The 17,773-nt window shown below is 52.1% G+C and overlaps 1 protein-coding gene across 1 annotated transcript in view; it reads right to left on the minus strand.

The window, feature by feature from the left end:
* Nucleotides 1-874: 874 nt before the first annotated feature.
* Nucleotides 875-17,773, minus strand: part of HADH (hydroxyacyl-CoA dehydrogenase) — a 50,939-nt gene continuing 34,040 nt past the window's right edge. The window contains exons 4-8 of the mRNA XM_002717172.5: nt 14,271-14,397; nt 11,892-11,981; nt 7,809-7,881; nt 3,050-3,166; nt 875-1,737 (exon numbers count right to left, since the gene is read on the minus strand). Of these exons, the coding sequence (XP_002717218.2) occupies nt 1,619-1,737; nt 3,050-3,166; nt 7,809-7,881; nt 11,892-11,981; nt 14,271-14,397 (526 nt within the window). The 3' untranslated portion in view covers nt 875-1,618. The remainder of the gene's footprint in view (nt 1,738-3,049; nt 3,167-7,808; nt 7,882-11,891; nt 11,982-14,270; nt 14,398-17,773) is intronic.

Below are 17,773 nucleotides of genomic sequence, written 5' to 3' on the forward strand. Positions count from 1 at the left end.
AAAATTGAGCTGTGCCACTTACAGAACAAGGGCCCAGGCCCTGGGGAGACTCAGAGCAGGCTGCTCACATCAGGGCTCCCGAGACAGCCTGGGAATGAGCAGGGCCTGAGACCACAGCGTAACTAACCTTCAGGGATGAAACGGCAGTGGCCTCGCAGGTGCTTCCTTTTGTTCGTTAGGCACTGTTTTATAATAACCTAAGTTTCCTAAACCAGATCTGGGTAGGCGAGAAGTGTATGTATGTATTTATGTACCTATTTCCTCACTAGGCTATAATTAGATTTAAATTTTTAAAAATCAGACATGAAATCAAGAAAAAAAGCTCTCAAGGAGAGAGCCCCATGATCCAGGAGACACCCGGGGCACCATTCAGGGGGAAGTCTGAGAAGCGCAGCGTCTGCAAGTTTAGAGACGAGGTTTCCCAGCGTGCTACTTTGTTTAGTTTTATCATCAAACCAAGTCCTAACCAGCTCTGTGACAAACTCTCTGGTGACCCTGGGCACACCACTTAGGCTAATGAGGCCCCTGGAGCTCACTCAGGGCTTCTGATGCCTTTCCAGAACCGCAGTTCTATCTTGGAAGACACTTTCTCAAGCCAATGATGAAAAGCAGCTTATGGCACACTGCTTTGCTTCACTCTGTCGGCAAAGAAGAAACAGATGTTCCTCAGAAGCGTTTCGCTGTTCCCGTGTTGCTGCTGTCCTGGTACGAAATGGGGAGGGGACAGCCGCAGGCAGGTTTTACGCAAATGCCTTCTCCTGCCCTTCCCTCTCCAGCTCTGCCACTTTCACACATAGGCCAAAGAAGACCTGGCAAACCTTCCGCCCAAACTACCAACCTTTTCCTTTTACAACCACTTAAGCATATTACAATGTGAAGTTATACGTGTTTATTTCAATTCAGATTTTTTACAGATGAAAAGATTGCATTTTATTAGTCAATTTACAGGCAGTTTGCAGCACTGATTTCTCACGAGAGAAGGACAGACAGATGGCGATCATGAAGCTCTGTGGCTCTGAGAGACCAGGAAAACCGACCTCTTCCTGTAGACGGAGCACCCAGAGAAGTCCCCTCCAGGACAGCAGCCGTATCTCCATGATGACCTGAGTGAAGACAGAGTGTCGCACGGGTGCCCAGGAGGTAGCGTAAGGCTTGGAGCTGCAGGTGGCCAAGTGTTCTGTGAAGGCAAGACCTGGGTGCTGCCCAGGCCCCTTCCCAGGCACACCGCATCTGCCGACGGCCTGAGGCCCCCAGCGCGGCCACGGTGAGCACTGGGCACTGTCACTCCTGGAGGAAGTACTTCCCTTTCATGGGCAAATGAATTCGGCCAATTCTTTATGAAAATGACAAGGTCCCAAAGAACATTGCTTCAAGGCACCAAGGGTGGAAAGCTTTTTAGAAAACACAGAGAAATGAACAGATTACAAAAGGCAAAAATTATTCTCCATGGAAGAATTTCTTATTACCCTAAGTCGCGTACATAATTGCTTCAGAAAGATCACAATCGAAATGCACACTGACGGCTGCACCGCGTGAGGGTGCGTCTCACCAGCAGCACTCCACGGGCACGCGGCGCGCACTCGCGGGTCCAAGTCCTTCCCGAATCCCGGGCCGCGCCTCACTTGTGTTTGTAATACCCTTCTCCAGTCTTCTTGCCGAACTTCTTCTCGGCTACCAGCTGATTCAGGGACTGGCTGGGCTGAAACAGGGGGTTCTTCGAATCCATTTCATGCCACCCTGTTGGAGGAGGGACAGAGCATTGGGCTCCCTAGATCCCGGCATTCCCAGAGCAAGTCTGGTGGCACAGCCTGGGCAGGGGGCGCCCCTCAGGCCGCTGTGGCTGGTGCAAGGGCTGTGCTGGTGCAGCCCCACAGTCCCTTTGTGGGGGTGCTGCCGGAAGCCCAGCGCCCTCATGGCTCCCCTGTGTTTCCAGCCTCTCCCTGGACAACAGTAAAGCCAAAGGTCCAAGGACACCAACAAAAGCTGTGAATTTTCTGGGCACGCTCCCCAGTGGCAGGTAAGTCTCAGAACACACGTGAAAAGCCTGAATTCCTACCACTGGTATTCTGCATTGTCATAAAACTCAATATTTCAAGTTTCAATTAGAAGAAACTTTTTGCGTTTCCCCAAAATTCCTATGTCAGTGTTTGTTGTGAAATGTGGAGCAATGACATATGTTCAACTTCAGTTTTATTAATGTTTACCCTGTCTTTAGAGCTGCTAATTCAAATAAACACAGCTTAGAAAACGGCCGTGCATCTTCACTGCAATGGCGGTCACACGAATCAACTCCTACGTAAGACGTGATCACTGGGGGAAGTGGGTGCAGGGTACACAGGACCTGCAGGTGGGGATCTGCAACTTCCTGTGAAGTCGCAATTATTTCACTGTTTCAAAGTGAGGTTTAACAAAAGCTACCCTTACCCTGTAAAGAGTCAGTGGGCAGCCACACTCTTCCTTCCCCAGCAATCTATCACCTCCTTGAATCTCTAACCTGCTGTGATGGTCTGGATGTGGTTTGTCCCCCAAAGGTTTACAAGCTGGAAGCTTGGTTCCCTGTGTGCTGTGGATCGGTCGGGCCTCTACAATGGGGGCGGGGCTGACATGGGCTGCACTCAGGCATGGATCATGCTGTCCGGGGGAGTGGCTCCGCCTTCCTGCCCATGGATTAGTTCTCTATTGAGCAGACCTGTCTGGTAACCAGACAACCCCGCCCCCCGGCCCCTGCCGCATACAGCTGTTTTCTTTTCGTCTTCTCCTCCATGTTGTGACACAGCCAGGGGACCCCTCACCACACCCAGTGCCACGCAGTTTTGACTCTTCAGCCACCAGAATCACCAGCCAAATAAGCCTCCTTTCTTTACACACTACCCAGCTCTGGGATTCAGTTATAGGAACACAAGATGGACTAAGACCCCTGGTAGGCAGGACTGCGCGAGGTCTCTCACTGAGACCCCTGCAAATGTCTGAAATCTGCATGGTAAGTCACGGCTGAAGGAGGTGACTTCAGTGCAGCTGAATTAGGACAACACAGAGTTTCCATTCCTACCGTCTATGATGAACTTCGTAGTATCCAGCCCCACGTAATCAAGGAGCTCAAAGGGGCCCATGGGGTAGCCGGCTCCCAGCTTCATGGCGGTGTCAATGTCCTCCTTGGATGCATCGCCTGAGTGGAAAAAGGCAGTGCTGAGCACCTCCCCGCAGCTCTCCCCGCATGGCTGCTGCCAGAATGACGAGGATTCTCTATAGTCCCACATCCCAACACAGCTGCAGCATGGTGTCCCCGGCTTGCTAAGACTCTCTCTCTGAGTCCACGCCATACACAGAACATACTTCTCAGACACTGCGCCGGCTCAGCGCTGTACCCTCGCTGACTGAGTGACAGGGCCCCGGAGCCTAGAACACGGGCTGCTCCCCAACGGATCAGGACTTCTCAACTCCGAAGGTCTTTTATTGAAAATGGGGGTTTTCTCCAAAAAGGAAATACCAAGCTTTCTGTTTTTATATGTACTGTGTATTTCTTTTCAAGCTTTCTTGGTGCTGTAAGTAATGAGTATTCTGGACTCACATGCACAGTGGGGATCCCCATTTAGAGACAAGCCCCGGGCAGACGCCAGACTGCCAGCATGTCTGCAGTGCGCCGAGGACACTAAGACAAGCGTCATCTTGTTTTTCCCTTGGACTTTTACCCTGAGCATGCTGTCCTTGGGCCACAAGTGGTCTTGACCAAGAACCACCCGTTCCCTTTCTCCCAAATCAGAAACAAAACAGTTATAGCAGGGTGGCTATCTACAATTTTGGTTCATTCAGGTGATTAAACTATTACTTATTTTTCATGGGTTACATTGTTAGTAGTACACTAATTAGGATTAGAAGCCTCTGAGAAATCAAGATTTGAGTTTTAGGCCATAAGAAAGTAAACAAGGTCACGTATATCAGCCCCATGAGGTGGCCTTGCTCATTCAACTTTTATTTGTATCTATTATGTAGCAGGCTTCAGAGACTTAGGTTGTTAGAGAAACACAAACTGAGCACTCAAAGAACTCCTTACGGGAGTGGGAGGCCTTGGAAGTGTGGCCCCCACAATTCAGCCTAACACGGTTGTGGGCCCATGAAGATTCACACAGCTCTGTGAGCGGGCATTATTTACGCAGACTTCTCCGAAGGCACCATGTCCAGGTCCCGAGGATGAAGGGAATCCGAGATCAGAGTGACAGGCAAGGGTATTCCGGGTGGAGAAGAGCATGTGTAGAGGAGGGAGGAGGAGGAGGGAGGCAGATGTGCAGTTGGCTCCACGGAACTCACTGAGCTGACACACCGCTGTGGGAGCCAGGGGAACGCCGGAAGTGCCGGCCTCACAGGCCTCACAGGCTCCCCACTCAGGGCTCAGCCCTGCTGCTCCCTCCCGGCTCATGCTCACTCCTCAGAGAAGCCCCTCCTCCGGACGGCAGGCCAGGATCCCCTCATCCCTGCACTGCAGCTCCCCACGACCGTGCATCACAGCCAAATGCCCTATCTGTTGGTTCCCATGTTCTGCGCAGGGTTCTCCATCAGAATGTGGTTGACATCCTGGTTCCAACCTACCTGAAGCCATGTAATCACATCTAAATCCAAGGACAAGGCAATGAACCCTAGAGGAAGACTATAATTCTAGATTCACAGATGCACTTGAGGACTATTTTTTATTAAAAAAAAATGGGGGCTGGCATTGTGGCATGCAGGTTGAACCATTGCCTGTGACACCGGTATCCCATGTGGGTGAGGTTAAAGTCCTGGCTTCTCCAATGGCCCAAGTGCTTGGGCCCCTGCCACCCATGTAGGAGACCCGGATTGAGTTCTAGGCCCTTGGTTTCAGCCTGGCCTGGTCCAGGCTGTTGCAGCCATTTGGGGAGGGAACCAGAAGATGGAAAATTAATCTCCATCTCTCTCTCTCTCTCTCTCTCTCTCCCTCTCCCTCTCCCTCTCTGTTAACTGCCTTTCAAATAAATAAAATCTTTTAAAAAATACAAAGATACAGCACATCACAGGACAGAATCTACACCATTCTACAAAGTAAGCACAAGTCTTAGAACTCTGAGTACAGAGCAGAAGAGGCAAAGAGGAAGAGAGAGAAAATGTGCACAAAGACACTGGTGTGCTGAATGAGAGCTAACTGTGGTGTGTTTTAAACCAAGAATTCCAGAGCTTCCTTAGAGCAAGCACTTTGCTGCGGATCCCACACTGCTCCTTGGGAAGTGCACACACACACACGACTCTGCATCGGACACCTCCTCCACTTCTCCCAGGCCAGAGCCCCTCACCTCAGACAAGACCACAAAGAGCCTCCTCAGTGGACTTTCATAGCTGCAGACCAGGATCTGGGAGCAGCCCCAGCCAACTTCTTTCACTGGCTCATCAGTGCCCCCTGCCGGCCATCCTAAGCACTAACAACGGAGGCTCCCAGCAGCAAAGCCTTGGAAGGTAGGCCACAGCTCCTCACTCATCAGTAGTTTCCTAAATGACAAGGAGGAGGGTCCAGACACTGCCCCATTAAACAGAACAGAGTAACAGGAGAAACGTGTGCCGTGCCACAGAGAAGAGGGGAGCAAGTGGCCCAAGGCAGGGCCCAGTGTGGAGTTAGGACAAGAGACTGCGTCCTGCTGGGAGCATGAGAGAAAGCTAGGAGTATGGAAGGTGGTGGCAGGTGACAGCACCAAGCAGGCTGCAGGGGAGAGCTGAGGGCAGGGTATCATACAGTGGCTGGGGACAGGGTCACAACATCCCAGGACCTGCTACGTAGCAGCACAGCTCACACCACCCTGCCAGCGCCTTGCAGGGGACAGTGGTGTAGTGTCCCAGCCTATGCAGCCTCTACCTTCTGACCCCCCACCGAAGATGACGGGGCTGATGGCACCCAGGCTTCATTCACAGTGGGAGGGGCAGGAGTCAGGGAGAACGAGGGTGGCACGGCCGACTACCAAGGAGGAAGGCCCAACGCTGCGGCTGCAGGACCCAGCGGGAGGGCAGAGGGGCAGGGAGCTGCCACTGGAGCCGTGGGCAGTGTGTGAGAGGGCTGGCAGGGCCTTGTGGTTTCTGGAGAATGTTTAGCTGTCCAGGGGCCTGGCCAGGAGGGAGCCTGCACGTTCGTCCTAGGAGCGCCCCCACTCAAAGCCACACTGACAGTATCAAGGGTGTGGCAGAAAGCTCTCACTGGAGGAGCTGGGAGGGACAGTCCCAGAGCTGCGGGGCTGAGGTGACCCTGCGGTGTGTAATGGATACAGCAGGTGGCGTCTTCGCAAGCCCCTGCCTGCGACACACCCCTTCTGCGAGCACAGCACAGACCACTCTGGAGAAGGCCCGCGGTGACGTGGACCGCCCTGCTGCCCGCCTGGAATAATGGGGAACCAGGAGAGAAGGCAGGGCAGCGAGGGCTCAGATGCGACCAGCAGATGTGTCAGGCAGGAGAGGGAGCAGCCCAATGCCTCCAGTGCCAAAGTGGAGCCCACAGTTCAGTGTGGGCTACAAGAGGAGGGAGCAGCGAGGTGGCAGGAGGAACACAGTAGGAGGCCAGGGGTGTGACACAGAACCAGGACATGTGCCTCCGCCCCTCTGGGAGCCCTGCTTTAGCCCACAGGCCCTGAGAAGGCTGTGGGGAGACAGGCAGAGGGTCAGCAACAACAGGCAGTGGAGGGCAGGCCCAAGTGCCAGCTAAGAGCTCGCACCCCAGGGCCCAGCCCCCACCCATCCAGTGCACCCCGCAGGTGGCCGGCGATGGGTTCAGAAAAGGACCATGGCCTAGGGGGAGCAGTGGCCGGGGAAGTGGCTTTCAGCCTCGGACCCGCCTCTCACAGGGGCGGTGCGCTCCCACGTGCCGCAGCTCGCTCAGCACACACACAACTGCCTTTCAAGGCAGGGCAAGATGCGCCATGCTGCCTTTGAGGTGCAATTAGGCATATTTGCTGATAGATAAACACAGAAGTGTTGGTTTGATCTTGGAGCAAAACTGAGGCAATTGCTTCCATAGAGCAGGGAGAAAAGTTTTAATATTTAAAGCAGATTTTGAGGAAGCAAATGTGCTTTCATCTCTCTGGAAGAGCTGGGGTAAATGTTTTGTTTCAAAAATGACACTCAGGAGCGAGCATTTGTGAATGAAGTAATTGGAAACAATTACACGGGCTTGTTATCGGGTCCGATCAAGGCTCGTCGCCTCCAGAGCAGAGCCGGCACGCCATCCTTCCACAGCCAGGCAGGAGCCAGGCAGCACGATGCCGCTAAGTCCAACTCCGACCGTGTCCCAAGGTTGCCATTTCTCGTATTTCAACAGGGAAACCAATCTGTCATTCACGTACTGGGGAACAGTTTAAAAGTGCTCCTAGAGTTAAACCAAGTACCTCACGGCAAATTCAGTTCAGGATGGACACAGGGCTGTTAAACTCCATCCTTACCTCCTAACGGCCTTGTCACTGACTTCCCATGACCTGTCGGACAGCCACGAGTTGGAGACTTAAGGAACATTCAAGACCCCTGCCCTAGGGGTGCTGACATCACAACTGTTTTCTGTAGGAGGCCCTTGAACCCACAGCAGCGATCAGGCCAGAAATCTGGTGGCCAAGCACCTGCCCTCACTGGGACTGCCGCAGGGGTTGCCAAGCCCCTTCTCGGAGGCCTCAGAGGGCACCCCTGGGGCCCAGGGTGAGGCTGGCCTCACGCAGCCAGGAAAGAGAGGCTCCTTCCTCTCCTGAGGGCCCAACCCTCCTACAGACGCACGTGAGACCCCGACAGCACCGGGAGCTGAGCCCTGCTGCTTGGGGCCTGGTGGGCACAGATACCTCGCTCATACAGCCTGATGGCTTCCATAAGGTACGGCACCAGCAGACGGTTCACAATAAACCCAGGGGTGTCCTGTTTGAGGAAGAGAAAAAGAAAGGCTGGGTGAGTTTTTGTTAAACTGCTATCTTTGTTGAAATCACCAAATTTCCCCTTCTCCCCCTAGATTATGCTGCCTGCATTTATCAAGGTAAAACATTTTCAAAATGTGCTCTAAAGCATCTAATTTCTCCATCACAGGGCAACTTATCCCTTCCTTCTCTTCCACTTCCCTTTCAGGAATGAAGAAGAAACAACACCCGCGCACAATCCTCAAAGCAGCAGGACCCTGCAGGCTGCCTGGGGCTGTCCCTGGGTCCTTGGTGTCTCCCAGGTCCCAGCATGCAGTGTGAGGTCTCTGAGCTGGGGGCAGGTGGAGCACAAACAAGTAGATCCCTGGTGGACCGCTGGCCTTTCCCAGGCACCCCGAGACCTGTGCCCTGGAGCAACTCCCTGCACGGCACTGCTCTCTCCCAGCACGAACATAAAACACTTCCTCCTGTCTCGTGAGGCCCAGCGTGGGGCTAGGGTTGGCCTCGTCTCTTAGCGGCTTGTGGCGAAAGCCAAGTTGGTCGCTTACTGGCGGCATTTGTGTTGAGCTGATGTCCTGCAGTAATGGCAGCTCCTCTATCGGTGAAAGGCTATGACTGCCCCCTGGGGCAGGTGTCTCACCGTGGCCTGGGCCTTGGCCGCTGTTGGCAGCACACACCAGGCACTCCATTAGCATCTGCCGTAAAGATGACCCGGCTGCAGCACCACCTGCAGAGCTTCCTCCCCGCCTGCACCCTGTGCCTGGGGGCCATGCGGCCACATGACCGACGGGGACACCTCTGCGTCTGGAGGAGCCGCTGCCAGCCCCTATGCCTCCTGCCTCGGCACAGACACATGTCAATGCACTTCATCGCCTCAGCAAGATGCTATTCATGACACAGCATAAAACACACTTCTCAATGTCAAAAGGTTTACTGGCGAACTCAAGACAGAGCACCTGGCAACACGAAGCACTCCATATGTAAGGTCAGAACTCACAGAGCAGTGAGTATCCTGCACAGAGAGAGCTCAGAGAGCGCAAGAAGAAAACAGAGCCGCAACTCAGAACACACTGCCACTCACTGGTCATCACGGGACTACTCATCCTGCCGGCAGGCTCGCCGAGGGCTCCCAGGCAATCCTGCAGGCGGCGCTGCTCTCAGAGTATGGGGAAAGAGAAGGCTCCCTCCAGCAGGCACTGGGCCTGCACTCCTTCGCCCCTTGTCTGCCAGCCTCTCTGATTTATTCACCAAACACATTTCACTGTGTGCTCACTGTGTGCCAGGCGCTGCTCTGAACGTTTCACAATCTCAACTTAAATTTTTCCTCACCCAAACCCGTGGAGCGGGCACTGCTATTATCTCTACGTGAAAATGAGGCGCCAGGACACAGGAGGGTTAGGTAACTTGCCCAAGGCTGCACAGCTAGTAAGTACCAGAGCCAGGATTGGAACCTTAACCGTCATACCATGCTCTCCCCATCAATCTCCCTGTGCAGACCCAAGCCAGGTCCACGGACGCCATCCTATGTCAGGCAGGGTCAGCTAGCTACATGACTGTTGGGCAAACGCAGGCTGTGGCCTATCCCTGCAAGTGAAGTCTCACAGAGGCCCAGCCTGCCGTGCCTGCCAGTCTCGTGCATCGGCACAACACACAACTGAGGAGCTGCCTTCAAGCGCAGCCCGGGGAGGAGTTCTGTGAGATGCACCTGTAAGCAACACTGTGTCTGTGCAAACATCAGGCCGGCGCAGTCACACGCACGGCGATGGCACAGCCCAGGCCACAGACCTGTGCAGCATGGTACGCTGTATGCTACAGAGACACAATGGCACGAATGTGTGTGTCTCCACAGGTCTACACACAGGAAAGATACAGAGAAAACATGGTAGAAGAGGTAATGGGCACTGACCTTGTCTGGAGCCTGCTGGCCTGCAAGTGGCTCTGCGTGAGTGAGTGAGTGAGTGGCGAGGAACCTGAGGGCCTGGGACATACTGTGCACCACTGTCACCCTGGTAGCCACTGAACACTGCCACTACTCTACACTTAGAAAAAATATTCTTGGGCCGGTGCTGTGGCCTAGCGGGTAAAACTACTGCCTGCAGTGCTGGCATCCCATATGGGAGGAGCTGGTTTGAGTCCCAGCTGCTCCACTTCTGATCCAGCTCCCTGCCAATGCACTTGGGAAAGCAACGGAAAATGGACCAAGTCCTTGGGCCCCTGCACCCCACAGGTAGATGGGGAAGAAGCTCCTCACTCTTGGCTTTGTATCAGCCCAGCTCTGGCTGTTGCAGCCATGTGGGGAGTGGTCCAGCAGGTGGAAGAGCGCTCTCTTTCTACCTCTGACTCTCTGTAATGTTGCCTTTCAAATAAATCTTTGAAAAAAGAAAAGAAAATTTATGTGATTCAGGTAAATTTTATAAAACAAAAACAAAAACAAAACAAAACCAGAAGACTCAAAACCACAGAACCAAACAACAAAAAAATGGGTGTTAAAAAACGAAACTCCCAGTAACACTACACTCGCAGACTAGGGCACCAAGCTCGTTTTTGGTCACTGAGGAGCACATTATCACATGGCTTATTTCATGTCTCATGACCAACAGGATGTGAGTTCAAACTTAAGAATACTGCGGAAAGGAAAAGTTCGCAATGAGAACCATCATGATATCCAAACGGAGATGCCTGGGGCAGGCATTTGATCTGGTGGTAAAGATGCTGCTTGGGACACCACATCCTGCCAGAGTGCCTGGGTTTGAGTCCCGGCTCTGCAGCGGATTCCAGCTTCTTGCTAATGTACACCCTGGGAGGCAGCAGGTGATGGCACAAGTGGTTGGGTCCCTGCCACCCTCATGGGAAACCTGGATTGGGTCCCAGCGTCAATCAGTGCAGGCATCTGGGAAGTGAATCAGATATTGGGAGATTTCCTTCCCTCTATCTATCTTTCTACCTCTCAAATAAGAAAAGTTTTTAAAAAGGTAAGTGCTTTATTTATAAAACTGAATGGTATAGCATTTTGTGACACAACTATCCTTTAGAAAAACTGCAAAATCATGTAGAAGTATTGCCCCTATACTGCTTTTAGTCTCTAAGTTTACAGAACTCATAAAAAGTATTTATTTATTTATTTGAAACGCAGAGAGACAGAAATAGAGACCTCCCATTTATTGGTTCATTCCCCAGAGGCTTGTGACAACCAGGTCTGAACCTGGACAATGCTAGAAGCATGGAATTGAAACCAGGTCTCCTGTGGGATGACAGGGACTGAACTAACTACTTGAGCTGCCATCACTTGTTGCTTCCCAGGGTATTAGCAGGAAGCTGGAATTAGGAATAGAACAGGGACTCAAAGTCAGGCATTCAATATGGAATATGGGTATCCCAAGAGGTGTCTTAACCACTATGCCAAACACCTGCCCAAATCCCTAGTTCTAGGGGAACTGCAGCAAACAGAGAAACTGAAGGTAACCACACTGATGCACATTACCATTTCAGCAACTGGGGTGGGCTGGCCTGGAATAACTGGGCATTTTAAGAAAGGAGAGAAAAGGCTGGAAGGCAAGCATGCTTCTTGTGAAAACTAAACACCACAAAACAAAAACACAACATGATGTTCCACTGACAAACAGCTCCACGAATGCTACTTCGGACACACTGGACTCTTCTTGTCTCATTACTTTGGTTTCCACCTGTGAGGTTTTCTCCAGAAGCAAAGCCCTTACTCTCAGAGGCCCTACAGCAGTTAAACCTGATGAAGCAATAAAAACTATTTATGAAAATACACCACTCATGAACTGACAAAAGCCAGGACCCAGAGACCAGAGGCCATTATTCAACTGCAGCCCTGGGCTCCACTCAGATCTCAGCCTATGTACCCACACACAGACAGCGTAGCCAGCTCACAGAGGGGTCCACAGTAAACACTGTCCCACCTCTCACATAATGCTATGACACAAACTGTACCAGGAAGAAATCAGGTTCCAAAGAAAATCACTTCCTCCCCAAGCTCCTGCACTCTACCTTGCAGGAGACAGGATGCTTTCCAAGGGCTTTGGTAAAGTCCACCAGGGATTCAAACGTCTTCTGGCTGGTCATTGGGGTTTTAATGACCTGGAGATGCAAAGCAGAGAACTTTGATCAGAGAGTCAGCAAACAGCCTCCAGAGAACAGGTCAAGGACACACTGATGGCAAGGGTCCATGCAGGCAGCAACACAGGGACATGAGGCAAGAGACAGCATTTTCAGACAACAGAGTCCTACAGAATGTACCAAATCAGAGCTTAAAATGCAAGAGAGGAGAGAGTGTTTTACAGGCTCTGTCTGAGGCAGACCTGGGCTCAGCTCCCAGTAGCACTACTTTCTGGCTATGTGACCCTGGACATGTTTCTTGAACTTGAAATGACGCTGACTCACTCTATCCACGTAGAGGAGGTGAGGAGGGAATGCAATCAGATCAGGGGGTAGAGCAGCAGAGCACAGCTCCTGGGAGGTACGGAGCGCTCAGCGAATGCTGGTTTTTGCTACTGTTTTACTGCTATGATTAATTACTGCAGGCTGGTGACTGGACGCCTAGGGGAGAATGATGACTGCCCTTCCAGTTCTCGGCAGGGAACCCACCTTCTCGTGTGAGAGAGGAGGAGCCCCAGAGAGATGGCGGGATCTGCCCGTATCACGGGTCCCTGGGACTCCTAGAGGAGTGCTCCACCCATCCCGCCACCTCCCACGCAGAGGCCCTGGGCCCGACAGCCCTTTGAAATGGGCAAGGCTTAATCCACAGCACAGAGGGCCCACCTGCTCGGCAGCAGGCACAGGGCTTGGCATGGTCTGCTCTCAGGGAAGGCTTCGGCCTTCAATCTGCCAGGAACGAGATCTGGTGAACGACAAGGCCCTGGAAACTATCAACTGAACTGATTTCCAATTTAAATGGCAGTGAGCAGCCTCCACCAGCAGAGCCAACGCAAGCTCAGCTTCTCCACCGGGCGCTTTATGTGATCTTAGGCAAGTGGGGGTTAGGATACGGGACAGACCCTGTGGATGGAGGAGGGCTTCTGGCTCGGTGAGCTGGCGTCTGCAAGGGTGAGAAGAGGGCTGCTACCACTCCAGCCTGGGGTGGCGGTGTTAGGACACTAAAGGGCAGGAGAGAGTGGAACAAGAAACAGGTACCACTGAGCTGGAGAGGAGGAGTGGGCTGAGATGACCCAGCAACCGCCTGGCAGGGACCACGATGAAACAGCAGTGCTGGCACTACCTGGAGCTGGAAAAGAGCGCCAGGAAGAAGCCACTGCTTTAAGAGAGTCAGTGGTAAAGGTTTGCTTACTGGACCAGGAGTGACGCAGGTTCACGCATTCATGCAACAAACAGCATGGTGCTGCAGATTCGGCTTAGAGTCCCCAGAGTCTAGGGGAAAACCCTCGCTTGCTTTCTCTATTTAAATGAGTGCAGTCAGTCCCAGGGAGAGGTGAGGGGCACTCTGTTGGGATGCGGCCCCCGCTGGTGCTCCCGGGCAGCAGCACGCGTGACAGCCCGTTACAGAGCACACACCGGGCACAGAAGAGCATTTCGAGGAAAGAGTTTCTAGACAACAGTAACATTTGCTAAGCGGTAGCTGGGAACCACCCACATTCTACACTTCCAGAGATGCTGGCGGACGTTCTCAGAGGAACACGCTGGAATATAACCTCCTCAGACTTTACGGTAATGCGACACAGTGGCTAAGGAACCAACCAGGCCCGTGCCCTCTAACGTGGACAACTCCATCCTCCACACCAGGGGAAATGCTGCAGCTTCCACCGCCCGGGCCCTGCCCTTCATGGCTCAACTTCTCCAAAGAGGCCAAAGGCAATGGGAGGGAACAAGGTTAGCAGGGCACTCAGATTCCTACTGTAGGATGGGCCAGGTGGCACTTGAGACGGACAGGAAAATACGGCCACCGTTATGACTGATTAAAAAAAAATGCTTCTGCTGGGGGTAGGGGCACAGAACAGGGAGAGAGGCAGGAAAAGGGGCTGGGGGAGAACGCAGGAGGCACACAGACCCCATCCACACTCCCATGAGGCCGGGCTGGTCTCTGGGGTTTGCCTGGCTCCACCCAGCAGCATCCCCCACACTTTGCACGGCAATAACCCCTCACCCTCAGAACAAATGCTATTTTAATAGCGGCTGTGCCTGAGACCCTGTAATTAGCCCACTTAAAGGGCAAGCCGCCACATTTCGGGTACAAATTGTCTACCCTGACTCCGTCTCCCTCCTGTGCAGGTATCCAAGCAGGCAAGCAGAAGCAGCCCAAACAGTAACCCTGGGGGGGCCCTCCTAGGGCCCTAGGAATCCACCCGGGGCTTCGGGGACTCGGGGCTGAGATGGCTGGCAGAGCAAGCAGACATCGCGGCGGGCTGCACTGACCTCCACAAGCTTCATCACGGGCACCGGGTTGAAGAAATGCAGGCCAGCGAAGCGGTCCTGTCTGGTGGTGGCATTGGCTATGCTTGTGATCTGCAGGGAGGAAGTGTTGCTGGCAAAGATCGTTTGTCTGTGAAGAGAACAGCGGGGCGTCACTGCGAGTCTCCTCCTGGGGGTGGCGCTGCACATGGTGCGCATGGCGCCTGCCAACTGCCCACTCTGCTGTCCCAGCCCGCTGAGCACGGGGGAAAGGCACATCTCCAAACAGCAGGCCGAGAGCAAGGGACTTCAGTTTTATTTAAATTTTGAAATTCTAAATGAAGTTACCTGTTCCAAATGAATGCTTAATCTTCACCAATATTTCCTTAATTTTTCAGGATCAAAGTTTCTCCTGTCTAGTTGTATTAGTTGAATTTTATGGTTTGCAAAGAAAAAAGGAGGCAGCTAATTGGTCAAGCTACTTAACCAACCTCAGTCAGAAAATGAAATTCTAAGTGATCAAAGACAAAGAAAAAAAAAGGTACAATGGACCACAGATATCTAAACTCAACACAAAGCTGTAAACAAATACATAAATCCTCAATGAAAAATATCTAATTTTCCTTTATATGGGAATTAAGATGAAAATAGAAAGAAACCAATATGGTCTAAGACATTTTCAGCTTACACAGGCAGATAAGGGATAAGATATACCTACACACATGGTACACGTTCAAGGAATTCTGCTTAAAGAATCTCCTGCATATGATGGTAAACTTGACAATTAAAAACATCCATACTTACTTACACAAAATTTACCTTTTCAAGACAACAATACATGGGGCCAATGTGGCAAAGCAGGTAAAGCTGCCACCTGGCAGTATACCATATGGGTGCTGGTTCATGTCCCAGCCACTCCACATTTGATTCAGCTCCCTGCCTGGGAAAAGCAGTGGAAAATGGCCCATGTGTTTAGGCCCTTGCTACCAACTTGGGAGACCTGGAAGAAGCTCCTGGTTCCTGGTTTCCACCTGGCCCAGCACACTGGGGAGTGAATCAGAGGATCCAAGATTAATTCTCATTCTCTCTCTCTCTTCCCCTCCCTGCCTTCCTCCATCCTTCTATGATTCTGACTTTCAAAATAAATACAAATAAATCTTGAAAAAAAAGAAAAAGAAAGACTACAGTACAGTGGAGCACCTTGATAACCCAATCTTTAAGCCAAGATAGGCAAGATTGTTATGCTTGCCTATGGCGCCACCTTGTGGATAAAAGTACACAAAAACTGCCTGATGGTAATCCCCTACATAGAAGGGCAGGGAAAGGAAGGGTGAGTGGTCCCTTACTGACTACAGTCCCAGGGTTCCTGTGTGCCAAGAGGCAATACTACAGTCTGAATGAAATCAGGCCAGGTGGGAGGAGACAAAGACGGCAGAAGAAACCTGTACCCGGGATAGGAGAGAAGCCTGGGGTGAGGCGAGAGGCTAGTTTATGTAGGTAGAGAGAAAGATCCCTTACTCAAACACCTTCCCATTTAGGCACTTTCAAGGCCAGGCAGAGGGACTTCTACTTTAAAAAAAAAAGTTAAGGTTTTAAAATATTAGTTTTCAAAGTTTCTTGCTCTTTGTCAATGAGGGAAATAAGGTAAACCAGATCTCTGTTGTAACACCTTGTGCAGCTGACACAGCGCTCTGGCCAGTGCTCTGAACCACCCGATAGCAGGGCACACTGGACCCAATGCAGAGCTAGCAGGGGCTCCAAGCTTCCCTTAAGAAAGGGTTATTTTGGGGCCCGTGTTGTGGCACAGCAGGTTAAGCTGCCGCCTGTGACACCAGCATCCCTTATGGGCACCAGTTTGAGTCCCAGCTGCTCCACATCTGATCCAACTCCTTGTTAATGTACCTGGGAAAACAGCAGAAGATGGCCCAAGTGCTTGGGCCCCTACCACCCATGTGGGAGATCCAGATGAAGATTCTGGCTCCACCCCCAGTTGAGGCCATTTGGGGTGTGAATCAGCAAATGGAAGATCTATCTCTTCCTCTCTGTTACTCTTTCAAATAAATAAATCTTTTAAAAAAAAAAAAGGTTAAAGGTTAGCATTGTACTGTTAAAGTGGTACCTTTTTACAGGACATTTGAATGGCCACTCAAATTCAAAAAGGGGAAACTGAGGCACTCGTGGTCAAACAGTGAAGTGGCGTCAGAGTGGGCCACTGGTTGAGCTTTTCATCTGTGCTTCCTAACTGATTCCAGGGAACACATTTTCTTCTCTCATTACAGGACCCAGCTGTAAAACTCAGCAGTCAGCAGATCCCAGCAGGTGGTGTTTAAAAAGGAACTCAGTGCAGGGCAGGATGGCTGAGGCCCAAGGCAAAGTTCCTGCCTTGGACAAGCCTAGTGTGGGCTGTGCCTGTCCTTGCAGGTGTCACCTGTCTCACTTACTTAGGTGACAGTGCCAGGCTGAAACCCAGCACTCAGCAGCCATAAACGGAATCCGCTTGCTAAACTCTATGCAGTAGGTACCACCGCCCCCATTTCACACACAGGCAAATCAGCTTTGGAGAGCTTGAACTGGGAAGCTCCTGGAAATTACCTCTGACCCTCAACTCACATCTCACATGAGAAAACTGAGGCGCCTCCCTAGGTCAGCAATGGAGGCGGTGGGGCTGGCGCCGGGGCCTCCTGACTTCCCCCACCCTGCTCCCAGCGCTGTTTCAACACTGACACCACAGGGCGGTCACTGGGCCCCACCTTTCAATAGCGGCCCCAGCGCCCGACCAAACTCCTTTCCTGGGGCCGGGGTTCTATTATCTACAGGGCTCCCTGCTGACTTAGGAGCAACCTCGCTAGCCCAAGTGGACTCTGGCACTCCCAGGCACACAGAGCAGCAGCCACAGAATGGACAGGTCTCCGCTCGTTATCAGGCCACACAGCTCTGTGACTGACATTCCTACGGGCTGCTCCGTGAATGCCTCTTCAGCCACCGCCCACTAAGAACTACTTGTGTTACATGATTTTATTCTGCTTTTCTCTATTGCTCCTCAACCAAGAAGAGTGAAGTGTGGCCAAGCAAGCCGCAGGAGAGCATCAGTTGGTCAGTCAGGTGTCACAGTCACTGAAAACCAAACACAATGGATGGCTCAAGGATCTTGAGCTAGGGGCTGGCGCTGTGGTATAGTGGGTAAAGCTGCCACCCACAGTGCCAGCATCCCATATGGGCGCGTGTTTGTGTCCTGGCTGCTCCCCTTCCGATCCAGCTCTCTGCTGTGGCCTGGGAAAGCAGTGGAAGATGGTCCAAGTTCTTGGGCTCCTGTCCCCATGTGGGAAGACCCTGGGGAAGCTCCTGCCTCCTGGCTCTTGCCTTCAGATTGGCATGGCTCCGCCTGTTGCAGCCATCAGGGAGTGAACCAGCGGATGGAAGACCTCTCTGCCTGTGCCTCTCTGTAACTCTGCCTTTCAAATTAAGTAAATAAATAAATATTAAAAAAAAAAAAAAAGAATCTTGAGCTATGGCGTTGTGTGTACACA

Source organism: Oryctolagus cuniculus, chromosome 8 (genome assembly GCF_964237555.1).
Source record: "Oryctolagus cuniculus chromosome 8, mOryCun1.1, whole genome shotgun sequence".
Taxonomy (NCBI): domain Eukaryota; kingdom Metazoa; phylum Chordata; class Mammalia; order Lagomorpha; family Leporidae; genus Oryctolagus; species Oryctolagus cuniculus.